Source organism: Hylobates moloch, unplaced genomic scaffold (assembly GCF_009828535.3).
Source record: "Hylobates moloch isolate HMO894 unplaced genomic scaffold, HMol_V3 SCAFFOLD_21, whole genome shotgun sequence".
Lineage (NCBI taxonomy): Eukaryota > Metazoa > Chordata > Mammalia > Primates > Hylobatidae > Hylobates > Hylobates moloch.
In genome coordinates, this window is record NW_026652296.1 from 1937467 (window position 1) to 1956399 (window position 18933).

General features: G+C 62.5%; 2 protein-coding genes across 4 annotated transcripts in view; one reads left to right on the forward strand and one right to left on the reverse strand.

The window, feature by feature from the left end:
* Window positions 1-8093, forward strand: part of LAMA5 (laminin subunit alpha 5) — a 44481-nt gene extending 36388 nt beyond the window's left edge. The window contains exons 53-78 of the mRNA XM_058433263.1: window positions 12-213; window positions 588-729; window positions 838-940; window positions 1540-1650; window positions 2331-2510; window positions 2592-2740; window positions 2814-2984; window positions 3090-3226; window positions 3503-3656; window positions 3838-3971; window positions 4043-4205; window positions 4283-4405; window positions 4513-4661; window positions 4761-4893; window positions 4977-5120; window positions 5243-5373; window positions 5509-5679; window positions 5757-5892; window positions 5986-6131; window positions 6199-6391; window positions 6461-6625; window positions 6721-6874; window positions 6997-7130; window positions 7227-7320; window positions 7472-7591; window positions 7779-8093. Of these exons, the coding sequence (XP_058289246.1) occupies window positions 12-213; window positions 588-729; window positions 838-940; window positions 1540-1650; window positions 2331-2510; window positions 2592-2740; window positions 2814-2984; window positions 3090-3226; window positions 3503-3656; window positions 3838-3971; window positions 4043-4205; window positions 4283-4405; window positions 4513-4661; window positions 4761-4893; window positions 4977-5120; window positions 5243-5373; window positions 5509-5679; window positions 5757-5892; window positions 5986-6131; window positions 6199-6391; window positions 6461-6625; window positions 6721-6874; window positions 6997-7130; window positions 7227-7320; window positions 7472-7591; window positions 7779-7918 (3779 nt within the window). The 3' untranslated portion in view covers window positions 7919-8093. The remainder of the gene's footprint in view (window positions 1-11; window positions 214-587; window positions 730-837; window positions 941-1539; window positions 1651-2330; window positions 2511-2591; window positions 2741-2813; window positions 2985-3089; window positions 3227-3502; window positions 3657-3837; window positions 3972-4042; window positions 4206-4282; window positions 4406-4512; window positions 4662-4760; window positions 4894-4976; window positions 5121-5242; window positions 5374-5508; window positions 5680-5756; window positions 5893-5985; window positions 6132-6198; window positions 6392-6460; window positions 6626-6720; window positions 6875-6996; window positions 7131-7226; window positions 7321-7471; window positions 7592-7778) is intronic.
* A 277-nt stretch (window positions 8094-8370) lies between these two features.
* Window positions 8371-14230, reverse strand: ADRM1 (ADRM1 26S proteasome ubiquitin receptor). 3 transcript variants are annotated; one of them, XM_032143198.2, is made up of 10 exons: window positions 14047-14230; window positions 13333-13546; window positions 12609-12725; window positions 10908-11031; window positions 10497-10583; window positions 9781-9862; window positions 9414-9646; window positions 9054-9211; window positions 8762-8864; window positions 8371-8573 (listed from the first exon to the last, which is right to left on the reverse strand). In XM_032143198.2, the coding sequence occupies exons 2-10, from the start codon at window positions 13543-13545 to the stop codon at window positions 8467-8469; spliced, it is 1224 nt and encodes a 407-aa protein (XP_031999089.2). In that variant the 5' UTR covers window position 13546; window positions 14047-14230; the 3' UTR covers window positions 8371-8466. The 3 variants fall into 3 exon arrangements, with proteins under 3 accessions (XP_031999089.2, XP_031999091.1, XP_058288988.1); XM_032143200.2 differs by having other exon boundaries at window positions 14051-14200; XM_058433005.1 differs by lacking the exon at window positions 14047-14230 and adding an exon at window positions 13656-13798.
* Between the last annotated feature and the right edge of the window lie 4703 nt (window positions 14231-18933).

The window sequence follows — 18933 nt, forward strand, 5'->3', positions numbered from 1 at the left end:
TTGTGGATCAGGTGGCTGTGAGCAGGATGGGGGGCTGCTAAGTCCACTTAAATTCCAGGAGCTGGAGCGCCTCGCCGCCAGCCTGGACGGGGCTCGGACCCCACTGCTGCAGAGGATGCAGACTTTCTCCCCGGCGGGCAGCAAGCTGCGTCTAGTGGAGGCCGCCGAGGCCCACGCACAGCAGCTGGGCCAGCTGGCGCTCAATCTGTCCAGGTGCGTGGCCAGGAGAGGAGGGGCCCTGGGCCCACCCTGGGGATGCAGCCAGGGCCTTGGGAGGGCCAGCTGGTCTGGGAAGGCTCCTAGGGGCTGAGGCCGTTGTCCTCAAAGAAGCCAGGGCTTCCTCAGCTCCACGGCAAGCTGGGGCCCAGGGTGACAGGAGCAGGCAGGAGCAGTACACCCAGCAGGCGATAGGCGCGGGCAAAGACCTGGAGGCGGGACTTGGCGGGCAGGCGTGGGCACGGGCAAAGACCTGGGGCGGGACTTGGCGGGCAGGCGTGGGCGCGGCTGATCGTGAGCACAGGAGGCTGGAGAGCCAGGCCGAGGGTGCCTGCACTTACCCGCTCCTTCGACCCTCCCTTCCGCTGCAGCATCATCCTGGACGTCAACCAGGACCGCCTCACCCAGAGGGCCATCGAGGCCTCCAGCGCCTACAGCCGCATCCTGCAGGCCGTGCAGGCTGCAGAGGACGCTGCTGGCCAGGCCCTGCAGCAGGCGGATCACACGTGGGCGGTGAGGCCCCTAACTTCCCCTCAGCCCCAGCGGGAGCGCCCCCACTGCCTGCACCTCCCGCAGCCCCGGCCTGCGCGTCTGAGCCACGGTCTGTCCTGGCATCCACAGACGGTGGTGCGGCAGGGCCTGGTGGACCGAGCCCAGCAGCTCCTGGCCAACAGCAGTGCACTAGAGGAGGCCGCGCTCCAGGAACAGCAGAGGCTGGGCCTTGGTGAGTGCTGGGCTCCCATGGGGGCCCTTGGGCCTGCTGGGCATCTAAGCTCCCAGGGACCCTCAGCCCCCAGTCACATGCACGCGTGGGCTTTGTGGGTCGCCGCAGCATGGTTTGGGGTGGGAGAGCTTTGGAGATGGCGCCCCAGCTGCTTGTGTGTCAGCCCCGGGGAGCTCTGCAGGGGAGCCCAGGGAGGAGCAGCCTCCTGCAAGGCACTAGCTGCCACTGAGGCACAGGGCACAGGGCAAGAGGTACGTGGCCTCTGCTCTGCTGACCTGAGGGCCACACACGTGCCAAGCTGCGCAATGAGAAAGGTGTGCGCTGCTAGGACCGGAGGGCTGTCTTCTGAGCCTCTGTTGTTTCGTCTGTACAATGGGGACAGCTATGCCTGCAGTGGGACCAGAGGCCTTCAGGGAACAGAGGCCGCACGGAGACTCAACACCTCCCCACAGGCCAAGGGACTCCATGTCTGAGTGTCCCTGTCCGTCTGTCTACCTGCGTGTCAGCCTTGGTCCTCCTGGGGTCAGAAGGGTGGAGGTGGGCTGCAATTGTATACTGGGGGTGAAGCTGCCTGGGAGCTGAAGCTGCCTCCCCCGCAGTGTGGGCTGCCCTCCAGGGTGCCGGGACCCAGCTCCGAGATGTCCGAGCCAAGAAGGACCAGCTGGAGGCGCACATCCAGGCGGCACAGGCCATGCTTGCCATGGACACAGGTATGCGGAGCCTCGGCCCGGCTCTCGCAGCCGGCCGACCACGAGGCTCGTGACAGTGGCGCTGGCCACATGTGGTTGGTGAGCGCTGACTGTGCGGTGCCAGGGCTGCAGATAGCACAGACAGCCCCAGCCGTCGGGAGCCTGGCAGGCTTGGAAGTGCTTTGGGTAGAAGTGGAGGTATAGGTGGGAGGGCTGTAGGCCTGGGGGGGCATTGGGGCACACCCTGCAGGAAGGGCGCCCAGGAGGGCACAGCGGTCAGCGTGGCTGGAACCAAGGGGCCGGCAAGCCCTCGGCTGGTGAGGACCAGGACTCCCACCCTGAGAGGCTTGCAGCGGACGATGATGTGGCCTCACCCAGTTTCTGAGGGACCCTGTGGCTGCGGACTGTTCCCAGCAAGCCCAGGAGAGATGGTGGGGGCCAGGTGGTGGGAGGTGACACGGGGCACATGTCCAGGGACCAGCTGTGGCCTGAGAGGTTGGGTGCCTGTCCTGGCATGGAGGGGGCGTCTGGTGGAGGCATTTAGGATGGGTTTGGGTTGCACTGAGCGGCGGGGTGTGAGGGTCTCACACAATCCATAGGGGGTTGGATGTCCCTGTTGCTGACCCGACAGAAAGACTTGGGACATGAAGCCAGAATGGTCCCCGCTGGGCCCTGCTGAGCCTGCCCTCTGCCCACCACAGACGAGACAAGCAAGAAGATTGCACACGCCAAGGCTGTGGCTGCTGAAGCCCAGGACACCGCCGCCCGTGTGCAGTCCCAGCTGCAGGCCATGCAGGAGAACGTGGAGCGGTGGCAGGGCCAATACGAGGGCCTGCGGGGCCAGGACCTGGGCCAGGCGGTGCTCGACGCAGGCCGCTCAGGTGCGCCCATGGCCCTCGCGGTGCCCCTGATGGAGGCGGGGCAGGGTGGAGGGCAAAGGTCTCAGGCCTCCTTCTCTGCAGTGTCCACCCTGGAGAAGACGCTGCCCCAGCTGCTGGCCAAGCTGAGCATCCTGGAGAACCGTGGGGCGCACAACGCCAGCCTGTCCCTGTCTGCCAGCATTGGCCGCGTGCGAGAGCTCATTGCCCAGGCCCGGGGGGCTGCCAGCAAGGTGGGTGAGAGTCCCAGGGGAAGGTGGACATCAGGGAGGGTGGTGGTGGACGCTGATGGACCGTGCCCCGCAGGTCAAGGTGCCCATGAAGTTCAACGGGCGCTCAGGGGTGCAGCTGCGCACCCCACGGGATCTTGCCGACCTTGCTGCCTACACTGCCCTCAAGTTCTACCTACAGGGCCCAGAGCCTGAGCCTGGGCAGGGTACCGAGGATCGCTTTGTGATGTACATGGGCAGCCGCCAGGTACCGGGCTGGCTGGGTGGATGGGGCCCGAGCTCAGCCTCTGTTTGGAAATGAGAGGTGCCTGGTCCCTGGTCCCCATCCCGACTGTGTCTGTCACTGCCGCAGGCCACTGGGGACTACATGGGTGTGTCTCTGCGTGACAAGAAGGTGCACTGGGTGTATCGGCTGGGCGAGGCGGGCCCTGCAGTCCTAAGCATCGATGAGGACATTGGGGAGCAGTTTGCAGCTGTCAGCCTGGACAGGTGGGAGGCCCAGGAGAGAGGCCGGATGCCTCCAATTGCAGGGCCCGTGCCCGTTCACCATCTCTCGCCTCTCCGTGTGCACCCACCACCCTTCACCTCTCCGTGCCCACTCACCACCCCTCGCCTCTCCGTGTGCACCCGCCACCCCTCACCTCTCCGTGCGCACCCACCACCCCTCGCCTCTCCTTGCCCACTCGCCACCCCTCGCCTCTCCTTGCCCACTCGCCACCCCTCGCCTCTCCTTGCCCACTCGCCACCCCTTGCCTCTGCCCTCAGGACTCTCCAGTTTGGCCACATGTCCGTCACAGTGGAGAGCCAGATGATCCAGGAAACCAAGGGTGACACGGTGGCCCCTGGGGCAGAGGGGCTGCTCAACCTGCGGCCAGACGACTTCGTCTTCTACGTTGGGGGGTACCCCAGTACCTTCATGGTGAGCCCGCCCGGCCTGGGGCAGCCTAGGAGGGGCTCCGCAGCCCCGAGTCACTTGTGTCCTGGAGAGCCGCGGGTTCTCTTGGTATCTCGCATCAGTCCGTCCTGCTGAAGTCCCCTTGGTCCACCTGGGAGGGGAGGCCCCTGAGGCCAGATGCCCTGACCCAGCCCTGTGCCCACAGCCCCCTCCCCTGCTTCGCTTCCCCGGCTACCGGGGCTGCATCGAGATGGACACGCTGAATGAGGACGTGGTCAGCCTCTACAACTTCGAGAGGACCTTCCAGCTGGACACGGCTGTGGACAGGCCTTGTGCCCGGTGCGTGTGGCCTGCCCTCCCCGTCTCCACCCACCCCACCCTCCGCTGACCCCAGAACCTCCGACCTGCAGCTCCAAGTCGACTGGGGACCCGTGGCTCACGGACGGCTCCTACCTGGACGGCACTGGCTTCGCCCGCGTCAGCTTCGACGGTCAGATCAGCACCACCAAACGCTTCGAGCAGGAGCTGCGGCTCGTGTCCTACAGCGGGGTCCTCTTCTTCCTGAAGCAGCAGGTACGCCAGGCACACCCGTCCCGCCGTCCGCCCTTGCACTGCCCCTTCCCCACACTAACCCTGCCCTGTTTCTGCAGAACCAGTTCTTGTGCTTGGCTGTGCAAGAAGGCAGCCTCATGCTGTTGTACGATTTTGGCACCGGCCTGAAAAAGGCCGTCCCACTGCAGCCCCCACCACCCCTGACCTCGGCCAGCAAGGCGGTAGGGCCAGGGTGGGGACCAGGGTGGCAGGGAGAGGAGGTGGAATGACGGGGGCGGGGCAGGCCTCAGGGACACAGCTGGCTCTGGAGCCCCCACTGGTCCTGTAGATCCAGGTGTTCCTGCTGGGGGGCAGCCGCAAGCGTGTGCTGGTGCGCGTGGAGCGGGCCACGGTGTACAGCGTGGAGCAGGACAATGATCTGGAGCTGGCCGACGCCTACTACCTGGGAGGCGCGCCGCCAGACCAGCTGCCCCCGAGGTAAGCACTGTGCACAGCGGGGGCTCCGAGGCCAGGCTGTTGGGGCGGTAGGCTGGGCTTGGAGGTGGTTCCCTCACCCGCATCCCCACGTCCCCACAGCCTGCAACAGCTCTTCCCCACCGGAGGCTCAGTCCGTGGCTGCGTCAAAGGGATCAAGGCCCTGGGCAAGTATGTGGACCTCAAGCGGCTGAACACGACAGGCGTGAGCGCTGGCTGCACTGCCGACCTGCTGGTGAGCAGCCCTCCCCGGGCTGGGGGTGGCATCGGTGGACATGCAGGGGCACCCGCGGGCACTCAGGGATGGCCTCCCCGCAGGTGGGGCGCGCCATGACTTTCCACGGCCATGGCTTCCTTCGCCTGGCGCTCTCGAACGTGGCACCCCTCACTGGCAACGTCTACTCCGGCTTCGGCTTCCACAGCACCCAGGACAGTGCCCTGCTCTACTACCGGGCGTCCCCGGTGAGACCTCACACCCGTGCCCACTCCCCACCCCGCGGTGGCTGTTGGAGCAGTTGGGACTGGGGTGTCTGGAATGAGTTTGGGTCCCTAGGCCGGCCAGCTGACCTGGCTGCTGTCCCCAGGATGGGCCATGCCAGGTGTTCCTGCAGCAGGGCCGTGTGACCCTACAGCTCCTGAGGACTGAAGTGAAAACTCAAGGGGGCTTCGCCGATGGTGCCCCCCATTACGTCGCCTTCTACAGCAATGCCACGGGGTGAGCCTGGCCGCTGGGCCCTCGTTGTGAAGGTCTGGAGGGACGCCCGCCTGCACTTGCCTGGAACTCTGTTCCCTCTGAGGTGGGGGTGGGCGGGGTGGGGAAGAACTGAGTCTCCGGCCTCCCGCCCCCCAGAGTCTGGCTCTATGTGGACGACCAGCTCCAGCAGATGAAGCCCCACCGGGGACCACCCCCCGCGCTCCAGCCGCAGCCTGAGGGGCCCCCGAGGCTCCTCCTGGGAGGCCTGCCTGAGTCTGGCACCTTTCACAACTTCAGTGGCTGCATCAGCAACGTCTTCGTGCGGCGGTGAGCCTGGTGGGCACTGGGGGGCGAGGGCCCGGCTGGCTTTCTGCAGCTGCTGACCGTCTGCCCGCCCTGCACAGGCTCCTGGGCCCACAGCGCGTATTTGACCTGCAGCAGAACCTGGGCAGCGTCAATGTGAGCACAGGCTGTGCACCCGCCCTGCGAACCCAGACCCCGGGCCTGGGGCCTAGAGGACTGCAGGCCACCGCCCGGAAGGTGGGCACCCCAGGGGTGAGCAGGCAGAGCTGGGGTGGCTGGAAGGGTGGCCCCCGTGCGGGCAGCCCCTGCATTCACCATCCGTGCCCCCAGGCCTCCCGCCGCAGCCGTCAGCCCACCCAGGATCCAGCCTGCATGCTGCCCCCACACCTCAGGGCCACTCGAGACTCCTACCAGTTTGGGGGTTCCCTGTCCAGTCACCTGGAGTTTGTGGGCATCCTGGCCCCACATAGGAACTGGTAAGGCCAGGCCCGGCCGGGGTGGGCTGAGAGGGGCCGCGCAGGCTGACACCAGCTCCGCTTCCAGGCCCAGCCTCTCCATGCACGTCCTCCCGCGAAGCTCCCGAGGCCTCCTGCTCTTCACTGCCCACCTGAGGCCTGGCAGCCCCTCCCTGGCGCTCTTCCTGAGCAACGGACACTTCGTTGCACAGATGGAAGGCCTTGGGACTCGGCTCCGCGCCCAGAGCCGCCAGCGCTCCCGGCCTGGCCACTGGCACAAGGTGAGGGCCGAGAAGAAGGAAGGTGGGCAGGGCCTGGCAGCCCTACCCTGACCCGTCTCCTGCCCCCAGGTCTCCGTGCGCTGGGAGAAGAACCGGATCCTGCTGGTGACGGACGGGGCCCCGGCCTGGAGCCAGGAGGGGCCGCGCCAGCAGCACCAGGGGGCAGAGCACCCCCAGCCCCACACCCTCTTTGTGGGGGGGCTCCCGGCCCGCAGCCACAGCTCCAAACTTCCAGTGAGAACCATCTTGCCCTGGCCCCCACTGCCCACCCACTGTTCACCCCTTTCAGCTGCCCTGGGCCCTGATCCCTGCCCCGTCTGCTCCTATAGGTGACCGTCGGGTTCAGCGGCTGTGTGAAGAGACTGAGGCTGCACGGGAGGCCCCTGGGGGCCCCCACACGGATGGCAGGGGTCACACCCTGCATCTCGGGCCCCCTGGAGGCGGGCCTGTTCTTCCCAGGCAGCGGGGGAGTTATCACTTTAGGTCTGTGGGTGCTGGCATCCCAGGCCCCAGCAGAGCAGAGCAGGGCAGGGCAGGGCAGGGGGCTCTGGGAGGTTCTGGGGAGGGGCCCCCACTTCCTTCTCCATCACAACCCCTCTCCGCAGACCTCCCAGGAGCTACACTGTCTGACGTGGGCCTGGAACTGGAGGTGCGGCCCCTGGCAGTCACCGGCCTGATCTTCCACTTGGGCCAGGCCCGGATGCCCCCCTACTTGCAGCTGCAGGTGACCGAGAAGCAAGTAAGCCTGGCAGAGGTGGCGTGCCAGGGCGGGGTTTGCCTCCCCATTCTGGTGACCTCGGGGGCACAGCCTGACCCTCCCTCCCTACCCCGCCAGGTCCTGCTGCGGGCGGACGACGGAGCAGGGGAGTTCTCCACGTCGGTGACCCGCCCCTCAGTGCTGTGTGATGGCCAGTGGCACCGGCTGGCAGGTGAGGCCCCTCCTGTGGCCAGGGCACTCTGCCACCCCCACCCTTCTGCAGAGGGGGAGCCAGGTGGGACTCTGGGTGGGGTGGCTTCTTCTGGGGCTGGAGAGAGGCTGGGCTGGGGACCACCTGGCCTCAGGAGCCCCCTTTCTCCCAGTGATGAAAGGTGGGAACGTGCTGCGGCTGGAGGTGGATGCGCAGAGCAACCACACTGTGGGCCCCTTGCTGGCGGCTGCAGCTGGTGCCCCAGCCCCTCTGTACCTCGGGGGCCTGCCTGGTGAGTGCGGCCTTGATCAAGGGTGGGGGAGCCGCCCCTGAGGACTAGATGCTGGGTAACCCACCCCCTCCCACCGTCCTGTGATGTGGAATGAGACAGGCTGGGTGGGGGACTGACGTCTGGGAAGGGCCCGTGGGTCTCTAGCTGCCCCCCAACCAGCCTTCTTCCATCTTCCCTGCGCCCCCAGAGCCCATGGCCGTGCAGCCCTGGCCCCCCGCCTACCGCGGCTGCATGAGGAGGCTGGCAGTGAACCGGTCCCCCGTCGCCATGACTCGCTCTGCGGAGGTCCACGGGGCAGTGGGGGCCAGTGGCTGCCCAGCCACCTAGGGCACAGCCAACCCCGGCCCCCAGTCAGGCCCCTGCAGCTGACTCACACCGCCCCTTGTGCTCGCCTCATGGGTGTCTATCGGGACTCTAGGCTCTACGGGTGACAGATCTTGTTTCTGAAGATGGTTTAAGTTATATCTTCTTAAAGAATAAAATACTGCAAAATGTTTTTATACTTGGCCCTTCCACCCATTTTTAATTGTGAGAGATTTGTAATCACTGGTTCCTCCTCAAAAATTAAAAAGTAACTTTTGTGTAACTGAATGTTGACTTAAATACAGAGAGAGGAGTCTCAAGACAGGTCTGGAACCGGCCTGGACAGAGGCACCAAACTCTTCCTGGGATGACTGTTTTCCGTCGTCAGGTCAAATAACTTTCTCTGGGACCCTACAGCAGCTCCTCACGCTAGCACCTGTCCAGCCAAAACTCCCTTTGGGCAAAGAAACTAAGCGTTGGCAGGTAAAAGAGAAGACTTTATTGTCAGTGGGTGGAGGTGAAGGTGTGCAACGCACTGCAAGCGCCCGGTTCCTCGGAGGATGGCACGTGGCTCAGTCCAGGCTCATGTCCTCCTCTTCGTCCTTCTTGTCCTTCGTGTCGCCCTCTTTCTGCTCGGGCTTGGCGTTGTTCTGCATGGCTTTGGCAAACGCTTCCACATCTAGAACACGTTAAAGACACAAGGTGGTGTCTAACCCTTGCCCAGAACTGGGGATCCAAGCGATGGGATCAAGGGCAGAAGGGCTGTGACCTTTACCCCATCAGCCCCACTTCTGCAGATCCAGGGGGACAGGAATGGACCCTGCCCCTGGCTCTGGCCTGGAGGTGCAGGTGCAGCCACTTACTTACCGCCCTTGTTGGCGGCCTCCACGGCCTCTGCGGGCAGACCGAACTGGCACATGAGGGGGCCCAGCTGCCCCGAGGCCAAGGCTGCGCTGAACATGCCCAGGGCCTGCAAGAAGAGCCAGGCGAGGGCTGAGCTCCACCCCGGGCTGCGCCCCAGAGCCGCACTGCTCAGCTGCCAGCTCTGTGGGTCAGGCACAGGAAGCACTGGCCACAGTGAAGGTGGGGCAGGGCCTCCTCCTCCCTCCTGCCCACTCCCTGAGCACACAGTGGAGGGCACCCTGGGCCCGGCCTCTACCTGCTGGAACTGGGGCGAGGTCAGGGTATTCTGGATCTCGTCCGCGGTCTGCGGGAGTGACTCCCCAGATGGCAAGTAGGGAAGCAGGCGCTCCTGGACGTCCGCGTTGGCGAGGATGGGAGCCATTATCTCCGGCGTCAGCACACTGGCCAGGTCCACTGGGGCACAAGAACACGGCCATCAGCTCGATGACAGCCTAAGTGCCCACACGGAAGGCATGCAAGCAGGGACTCAGCCCACGACCCCAGTACCCCAGGCGCACACACTAGGCAGATGCCTTGGAAGGTGAGTGTGCGAGGGTCAGCAGGCCCCGTGTCCCCCTCCCCACCCCCCCCAGCTCCAGGCGACAGCACGCATTACCTTGCTGGCTGCCTGCCGGCCCGGCTGGTACATTCATCGTGGCCAGAATGCTCTGGAGGTCGCTCAGCTGGATGGGCTGGGTCGGGCTGGCTGCTGTGCTGGCTCCATTCCCGGAACTGGGCGCGGGGCTCGGGCTAGTTGCTGAGGCAGCTGCGGGAGCAGAAGGGGCTGGGGTGGCACGGGTGGAAGAGGTGGTGGATGACGGGGTGACCGCTGCCGACTGGCTCCGGGAGCTGCGAAGAGAGAGGGCACCGCTGGAGCAGACACGCCCCACACGGCAGGGCCTACTCACGGGGTCCAGGGCGCGGGGCCAGGATTCCCCACTGCCCCTCCCTTAGCGTGGCGGGGCAGGAGCGATGAGGCTCACCTGGAGGAGGAGCTGCTCCCTGGAGGCCCGCTGCTCCCCAGTAAGCTGGCCAGGCCAGGTCCGGTCAGGGCCCCCAGCCCACCTGCGAGGGGCAAGGAAATGCGAGCTCAGGATGCCCTCTAGCCCACCAGGAAGAGCCTGGCCCCTCCCCAGGCCAGAGGAGCAGGAATTCCCAACACCAAAGCCAGGAAGAAGCGGGCGGTGGGGACCCACAGGCCTGGAGCAGCAGCGTGGGGTGTGCGGACACTTGTGGCTGTGTTCTGGAAGCAAGGTCATTTCTGTTCCATCCCGTTACACAATTCATGTGCTTAGATTAAAAGCAGATTCAGTCCAGATCCCACCCAAAGGGACAAGCATTTCTCAAGGGCCAAGCACACAGGTCTGCACTCCATGAGCTAGCAGCAAGCAGGCAGCCATGTGGGGCCAGGGGACTGAGGGCAGGAACCCCAGCTCCCTCCAGTCCTCCAGCCCCACCGCTGGGCCAGCCATCCTCCGAAGTACCCGGCTGGGGTCCTCACCAGGGGCCCAGAAGCCCTCACCTACCCAGCTCTAGCCACAGGCAAACAAGCGCATTCCCAAAGGGGAACCAGCTTGCGGACACACAGGCTCCCCGACACTACGCAGACAGAGCCAGCAGAAGTTTAAAAGGAAACAGAGACCAGGCCTCAAAGCATTCCCAGCAGAAGCTGCCCGAGAGCCCGCGTGGTGCACGTTACCCAGTCCTCCGAGGCCGGCTGGTCCGATGAGCTGCATGAGCTGGCTGTGGCTCATGTTCCCCAGCAGGCTCTGCAGGCCGCCCTCACCTGGAAAACACCGCAGCTCAGGCGGGCCTGCCCCAGCCAGATCCACGCAGCCCCACAGCGCTGCCTGGGCCTCTGCTGAGCACCCCACTCGGCTGCCCCTGAACTCTACAGGAGGCACCACTTGAAGTGAGGCGACGGTGGGACGCAGACCCGTCCTACCCCATGAAGATGGGAGTGGGGAGTGACCCAGGGAGCTAACAGGGTCTCTAACTTAGAATCTTCTATTTCCACTTCCAAACAACCTGTGCTGAGGGGGCGAGTCATCCACAGTAGACTCTGGCCTCCCAGGAAACCCTGAGCTCATGTGACAGATGTGACAGTTACCGCCTAGCGCAGAGAGCTCGTGGCCGCTGCTCCCGCTCGCCCCCAGCGCCCCAGGCATTGGGGGGTTGTTGAGATACTCGTTGACTTTCCGGCAATGCTCCTCATCCTGGTCTGTCTTGGGTTCCTGCAAGAGGAAGGGCATAGGAGGGCAGGAGCTGGCGCAGCTCACTCCCAGGGCCACCACAGCCATCCTCTGACCTGGCTTACAGGTGAGGGACCTGAGAGGCAGAGGCGCATGTGCCTGGCCACACAGTGCTGAGGAGACAGGACCCGGCCCAGCAGGTGAGGGGACGGCAGTGGCGCCTCCTGAGCACGATGCTCCGCGCCCCGTCCCCATCCGCCGCAATGCTGGGTGTGCCCTGTCCCCCTCCGCCCATTTCACAAATGGGGAGCCTAGAGCTCTGAAGGCACTTAGCTGCTGCCAGGCCAAGCCCTCTCACCCTCCTGCCCTCTGGGGTGTGGTTCTTTACACACCCGTCTCCTTCCTTCAACCAGTGGAAGGCAGCGAACTGGCCCACTCAGCACACCGCGCCCCAGGGCCACGGCAGGCCCTCACAATCGCACACACGCGTGTGCACACACGTGCACAGATCAGTGTCAGAAGCATTGACCTGCGAGCTCACAGAGCTGGGAGCAGAGCACCCACGCACACCCCGAACGGCTATGGAAGCTGCAGGGCACCAGGGACACTGGGAGTCCCTGCCCTCATGGCAAAGCAGGGACAGGGGACTTTAAAGCCACCAATAGGAAAATCGGGAAAAAAAGGGAGAGGGTGGTAACAGTCGGACACCATTTCTTGGCAAAACCGTGGAAAAACACGTTCTACACCAGCAGGTGGCAAACTGTGGCCCCCATCTGTGTTTGCAAATAAAGTTTAATTGGAGTTTGGCTATGCCTGTTCATTTTCCCAGACCGCTGCACACTACTTGCACAGGTGAGCAGCGACACAGACCATGTGCCCCACAGAGACCTCTCAGGGCCACCCTTGCTCTCGAAAGTGCCAAGGGGGGTGGGGTGGGGACAGCAGCTCCACCTCTAGCAGAGAGCATGGCATTCTCTCTCCACGCTGCAAACGCATGCACACGCTTTCTGACCACAGGCCCGCCGCCAGTTTTCACCTACAGATTATACTGGCTTATGGAAAATAATCTGGGTACCGGGCAATTCTTTGCAACACTGCCTGTAACAGCACAAAAACCGGCAACAAGCTCAATGGTCACTGACAGATGGCAGAATGAGCAGTGGCCTCTAGACCCAAAAGACGCTCTAGACGCTCTGCAGCTGTGGGTAAGAGAAACCCTGGGCCTCCAGGACACACTGCCAGGGAAGGGGCAGGGCTGTGCAGAGCGTGAGGAGGATGCTTCGTTTCTGTGAGCACTAGCAGGGAAGCCACACAGGAGCCCCCGCCTCTGCTGTGGGGGCCTCAGTGACCCACGGCAAGGGGCAGAGAGAAGGCACTGGGCATCGTTAGAACCAGGGCCAGCATACCTGTCTGCTGGGAAATTTCACACCGCAATCGTGTGCCCGGAGCCCAGCCTGGAGCCTCCGTACTCTGAGAGAGGACCTCGGCCCCAGGTGGCATCTCAGGCCGTGTGGCCGGGGCCCGCTGGTTTATAAAAGCCAATTGCACCACACTGTAAGCAAGTTCCTAACCGAATCGCAGGGCAACAAAATGGCACAACCCCAATGCCTGCCCCATACCTGCATCCAGAAGAAAAGCCGCTTGGACCCTGCCTTGAACTTCAGCACGTAGACCCTCCCGCTGGGGCACTGCGGCACCCGCTTGAACTCACAGTCGTCAGGGAAGATGATCAAATCCTGGCAAGCCAGGGGAAGAGAGAGTCAGTGGCGCAGATGGCATCACTGTGCCCAATCTCAGGACAGCATGCCGAGCCCTGGGTCCAACCGGGTGGGGTGCGCAAGGGGCAGCTAAGCCGCCAGACCCCTCGCTGGCAGGGTCTCCACAAGGCAGAGAAGCCAGGGTCAGAGACAGCCCATGAAAGGCACGGTCGGGGGAGAGAGCAGGGAACGGGGCCTTTCAGACGGCAACCGGGTTTCTGAGACGTGTTGGGAACAACATTCCTTGGGTAGTTAAAAAGTCAACTCTGAACTGCTCTCAAATGTAACAAAGAACAACTTAGAGTTTGAAAAACAAAAGACCGAGTGAAGCCGCCAGGCACAGAGCTCCAGGCTCTCCAGGGCCACACCTCCAACCCCAGGCACCTCACACGGACGGTTCAAGATACACAGTGGCCGAGATGCCCCTGTCACCGCGGAAACCAGGACGACCCATCAGCAGGGCAGTCGATGACGGCCCCACGAGCGGTCCCCAGATGCGGCCAAGCCCCCACCGCGAACTTCAAAGCGAGGACTCCGAGGGCCCGAGAAGTCGCCTGTCCTGCTGCTGCGGCTCAGGGACACTCACGTCTTCCACGTTCCCGGACGTCCTGTCCTTCCAGCAGAAGTGAATAAGCGAGTCGTCCGTCTGCTGAATGTACACCAGCCCTTTCCGCTTATCCGGAGTCACGGTGGTCCCCTTCAGGGACATCTTTCCCGCCCGAAACTCCACCAGGTACTTGTTGGAGGCGCCCCGAGAGCCTGGCACCAGGCTTGGAAAGAGCGCGCCTGAGGTCGTCATCCTGAAAGCGCGGACAGGACGCTGAGACGCGGCGGTCACTGCCGCCTGCGGTCCGGCAAGCTCCCGCCCCCCGGGGTGTTTGGGAGCAGGGGGCCTGCGCCCAGAGCTGCCTAAGGCAGACACGGACACGCCGGGCTGCTTTCCGCGTTTCCCCCGCGACCGACGATCGCACCGCCCGCAGTCAGCGCTGGGCCGGGACAGCCCCGCCAAGCCTAGTGGGGCCGGCCCTAGGCGTGACGCCGTCTCCGCGGGGCACCAGCCTCAACGCGCCGCTCCGGCGACCCGCTCCGAGACCCGCCCGAGCCCCACGCTCAGGGCCGCAGGCGGAACCGGGGCGGCGCCCGAGACCCCAGAACCCCCGCCCGGCCCGGCCCCCGCAGGCCCCACCCGCCGCGCCGGCCACCTTCTCGTCCTGGCTGCCCCCGCCCCATCCTTGGTCTAGCAGCCCCTGTCCCCGCCTCCGGTCGCCCCTGGCCGCCCCAGGCCCGGCGACTCCCGCACCTGCCTCGCGCCCACACTCGTTCGAGAGGCGCCGTCCGGGTTCGCTCTTCCTCCTCGGCGCCTGCCGGGCCCCGCCGGAAGCCCGCGTTCGGCCCGCCCCGCCTGCCGCTCTCGCCGCCGATTGGGCCCCGTAGGCCGCGCAGCCGGCCCTGACCTGCCAACGATTGGCGAGGGCGACCGTCCATCGCACTCGCTCCTCCCCGGTCCGCCCCCGCGCCGGCGGCTCTTTTCCGGCGGAAGCGCGGGCCGCGGGGCGCTTGGACCAGAGCGGCCCCTATTGTTGCTGTGTCATAGGGGAGCGGCGGCGGCCCCTAGAGGCGGCGCCAGGGACCACAGGCGGGTTTCAGAAGGGCGCTGGGGACCTGCTCAGGTGGGGCCGAGCCCACCCCTCGGCGTCGCCAGCCCGGGCGGGCAGAGCTGTCACTCGTGTGACTGAGCCAGGGGTTAGGCGGAGGCCGAGGAGTGCGGTCCGGCTCTGGGCGGCGGGCACCAGGGCTACGCACAAAAGTGACCATGGGTTCAGCGCTTTGGGGACCCAGGCGGGAGCTGAGTCCACGCGTCCGGGAGACCAGGGGTCGGGGAGGGTAGAGCAGGGGTGAGAACCGTGATACCGTCTCAGCTGTATGCATCTAGTCCCGCAGGGGTCCGGGAGGGCAGGGGTCAGGGAGGGATGGGGTCAGGGAGAGCAGGGGTCAGGAAGGGGTGGGTCCCAGAGGAGAGGGGTCCCGGGAGGGAAGAGGGTCCCGGCGGGGAGGGATTTGGGAGGGGTGAGTCCAGGAGGGAGGAGACAGGGAAGGCCTGAGTCCCAGACGGGTGGGGTCCTCGAAGGGGGGGTCCTGGAGGGCAGGGGCTCACCCTCTGGACGCCTGGATGGGAAAGGCCACAAGGTAAAAAGGCGGCAGTCGCCCGCCAGTGTTGTGTAACTTTGAGTCACTTTGACACAAACTAAAGCGAAGACAACAGAGAGTGTTTGTGGCGCCCCAGCCGGCTGCTGGAGGGACACGTTCTTTGGGATTTGCCTACAGCGACGCCAGGCGGGGGCTCTTAGAGGGCTCGGGCGCGGTGGCTCACGCCTGTAATCCCAGCACTTTGGGAGGCCCAGGCGGGCGGATTACTTGAGGCCAGGAGTTCAAGACCAGCCTAGGCAACATGGTGAAACCCCGACTCTACTAAAAATGCAAAAATTAGCCAGGTGTGCTGGCACGTGCCTGTAATTCCATCTACTCAGGAGGCTGATGCACGAGAATCGCCTGAACCCGGGAGGTGGAGGTTGCAGTGAGCCGAGATTGTGCCACTGCACTCCAGCCTGGGCGACAGAGGGAGACTCCTTCCCAAAATAATAATAATAGTAATAAAAATAGAGAGGTCAGGCACTTCGTGAGAACCTTGAGGTGCAGTGGCTTCTGCACCCCAGTTAAGCAAGACTAGATGTTTGCAGCTGAGACTGTGCCAGGGTCCTCGGGTTCTCCTTTGCCCACCGCTCACTTCCTTCTTTCCTTCAGATACTTCACTCCCTTTGGGTGCTCCCCGGGGTCACCGTGTGCTTGGTGGCTCACCCTCCGAGTGGATGCACAGCTGTGTGCTTACATGCTCTCTGAGGTCTTTAGGTGTGTTTTCACTTACCCTTGTTGGGAGACGCGTTGGTGTTGATGCTGGCAGCTCCAGTCCTTTCGTTCCGCAGGGAGCCTACTGCTCAGGCCTCCATTGTCTCGATGGCAGAGCTTGTGCCAGTTATGTTTAGTTGCCAGCTTTTGACTATCATAATGCTTCCATCTGAAACATTTATTGATCTAAAGAGTCACGTTTTTTGTTTTGGAAAATGTAGCTATTTTTCATTTTAAAATGTGTGTTAACAGGTAGTTTGTTATTGTTATTTTTATGTAGTTAAATAATTTTAAATGTCCTCTTAATTCCTAGTATGGTAAATGTCAATAGATAAAGCTCACATAAACAAAAGCTCTTTGGGGTCCTGTATAATTTTTAAGAATTTAAAGGGTTCCAGAGGCCAAAGCGCTTGAGAAGGACTAACACAAAGCTCTGTGGCCCGCTGGTGACAGGTGCGTCACTGATACTGCAGCCCCGTCCTCGTGCCCTCGGGTAAAACAGGGAAAAGGTGGAAATGAGAAAACCCAGCCTGGTTTTCCTGGCAAGAAGGTGGCAGGCAAGTTTCACTTGTTTACGTCACAGACAGTGAAGCAGAAGCCCCAGGGTCCGCAGGGGCCAAGTGTGCAGAGGCCAACGCAGTGGCCAAGAGGGCCCTGGATTCACCATTTCCTCCACTTCCTGGTGGCCCTGTGGCCTGGGATGGCTCAACCAACCAACCAACCCCAGAACTGTTTACCTACACTTCAAGTGAAATCCCCACATTCCTATGAGCACGCTGCAGTGAGGAAACGAGTCGCAGCCAGGCAGGCATTGCAGAGGCCACTGTGGGTGCTCGCTGCCAGCGCACGGGCTCTGTGAGTGTGTGGGGTGTGGCACCTGGAGCACCCAGCAGCCCAGGACTGCAGCTGTGGCCACGGAGTGGGTGGGGGGGGCACACGCTGCTTTGTGTCAGGAATCTCGGACTTGAAGCACACACAAGGTCAGAAGGGCTGTGAGAGGTGCAGCCGTCACTATCTTCTAATTGGTCGCTGGTGGCAGTTGGTGAGATGCCTGCAAAATGCCCGCAGCGTCTAGAGGAGCAGCCTCACCGGGACACGCACATTCAGCTAAAGGATTTGGATTAAGAGACCCCCCAAAGGAGATTTCTATTCATCCTGTTTAGCAAAAAAAAAAAAAAAAAAAAAAAGCCCCAGACTTGCACGATGGCTCACACCTGCAGTCCCAGCACTTTGGGAGGCCGAGGTGAGAGGGTCCCTTGAAGCCCAGGAGTTCAAGACCAGCTTAACCAAGACAGTGAGACCCCGTCTTTACAAAAAGACAAAAAAGAGCCAGGCATGGCGGTGCATGCCTGTAGTCTCAGCTACTCGGGAGGCTGAGGTGAGGATCAAGGCTGGCGGTGAGCCTTGATGGCACCACTGCACTCCAGCCTGGGTGACAGAGCGAGGCCCTGTCTCAAAAAAGCCCCAAACTGTGAAGAAAGCACACCCTGATGCTCTCCACGTGCTGCAGGCTCCTCGGGTGAAAGGTGGCGGCAGAGCCCAGGCTGCGCCTCCATGTGGGCAGAAGACACCTCCGGATGTTTCACCAAAGAGGTCACAGGCGGCAAAGGCACCGTGGCAAGCTGCTCAACACCATTATTCATGAGGGAGATGCAGATGAGATACACCTGCTGGAGCTTAGCAAACGACGAAAGGTGCCAGGCAAAGTTGGAAACACCAATGACACGGCTACTTGGGAAAAGCATTTGGCAGGGGTAGGGTTTTTTAAACTTTTTTTTTTTTTTCTTTGAGATGGAGTCTCACTCTATCCCGTATGCTGGAGTGCAGTGGCTTGATCTCAGCTCACTGTAGCCCCCGCCTCCTGGGTTCAAGCAGTTCTCCTACCTCAGCCTCCTGAGTAGCTGGGATTACAGGCATGTGCCACTAAGGCCCGGTTAATTTTTGTATTTTTATTAGAGACGGGGTTTCACCATGTTGGCCAAGCTGGTCTCGAACTCCTCAGCTTGAGCGATCCACCCACCTCAACCTCCCAAAGTACTGGGATTACAGGTGTGAGCCACTGCGCCTTGTGGGTTTTTTTTTTTTTTTTTTTAACATTTTAAAAATAGACAAGTCACAACTGAGTGGAAGACAAAGAGTTCTGGTTCCCCGGGGTGTTCGGTGAGCTACGCTGACACCGGGTCAGCACCCAGAGTCCGCCATTTGCGTCGAGGTCCACCATCGGTCCATCTGTGCTGCCATACCACCACCACTGAGCAGGCAGTTTACAAAGAACCGAAACTTACTTTCTCACAGTTCTGCAGGTTAGGAAGTCAGCGTCAGTGGGGCGGCAGGCCTGGTTGTCTGGTGAGAGCTGTCCTCATCTGATACGGCGTTGATGCTCTGTGGGGCAGACCAGGCAGTGTGGGATGAGCCTCTGGCTCCAGGCTCAGGCAATGGTGCTGGAGCCCCACAGCCACACACCTGGAGCATTCCGAGAGCATGGACGTCTCGTGGACCGTGTATCCCTCTGCCCCAGCCACAGTGACCACTGGGACGACCGTGTCTGCTCAGTTTACGCTCCTGAAAAGCACGAAGGTGCTGGGGCCACTTACGGCAGAAGGCAATCAGCCGAAACCTGGGGGACCGGGCGCTTCACTGCTTCTAGCAGTAGCGTCCCCCCACCAGGGGAGGGGGTCCATCAGAGCCTCCTGCTGCTCGGAGAACCTGGGCACTCCACCCATCACATGTGCCACCCGACAGGTGTCACGAGTGTCCCCCAGCCTCCTCTCCACAGGGCAGTTTTTGGAAATGAGCCATTTGCTTGGCCAATCCTCAGGAACACACGGTCCAAACATCTGATAACCAGGCATGAGGATTCATCCGTAGCAGATTTGTAGCCCTTTTCAAAATGGCCAGAGCGGCTGAGATGGTGAAAAATTGCTCAGTGTAAAACAAAGGTCACCTGCTGCCTGTCTTCAGAGAATCTTCATTCAAAACTTAGAGGTTAACATTTATTTTCACAGATGTTTACACAGCCCTCTGAAAAATCTGACGACTGTGTTAATGCAGCTTGGCACCGACAGTTATTAAATATTATAAAATAAGTGCGTTCTGCTGGCATCTTTTCTCAGCTGCCATGTCCTTGCTGTCTGCTGGGATGAATGGCACTGGAGGAGCAGCTGGGCGAAGGCACGGGGAGGGGTGAGGGGCCTGCAAGGTGTGGGTGACAGGACCGCCTGGCTGCTCACCATCGCCCTCTGCAGAGCCACCATCGTGCTCCTAAACATCTGGCCACAGCAGC

Excerpts from the sequence above, each read along its gene's own strand:
- ADRM1 (XM_032143198.2), bottom strand. The coding sequence starts at position 13,545 with ATGACGACCTCAGGCGCGCTCTTTCCAAGCCTGGTGCCAGGCTCTCGG. Across the intron at positions 9,647-9,780 it reads GGGAGCAGCTCCTCCTCCAG|CTCCCGGAGCCAGTCGGCAG; the intron begins GTGAGCCTCATC and ends CTCTCTTCGCAG. Across the intron at positions 8,865-9,053 it reads CCTCGCCCCAGTTCCAGCAG|GCCCTGGGCATGTTCAGCGC; the intron begins GTAGAGGCCGGG and ends CTCTTCTTGCAG.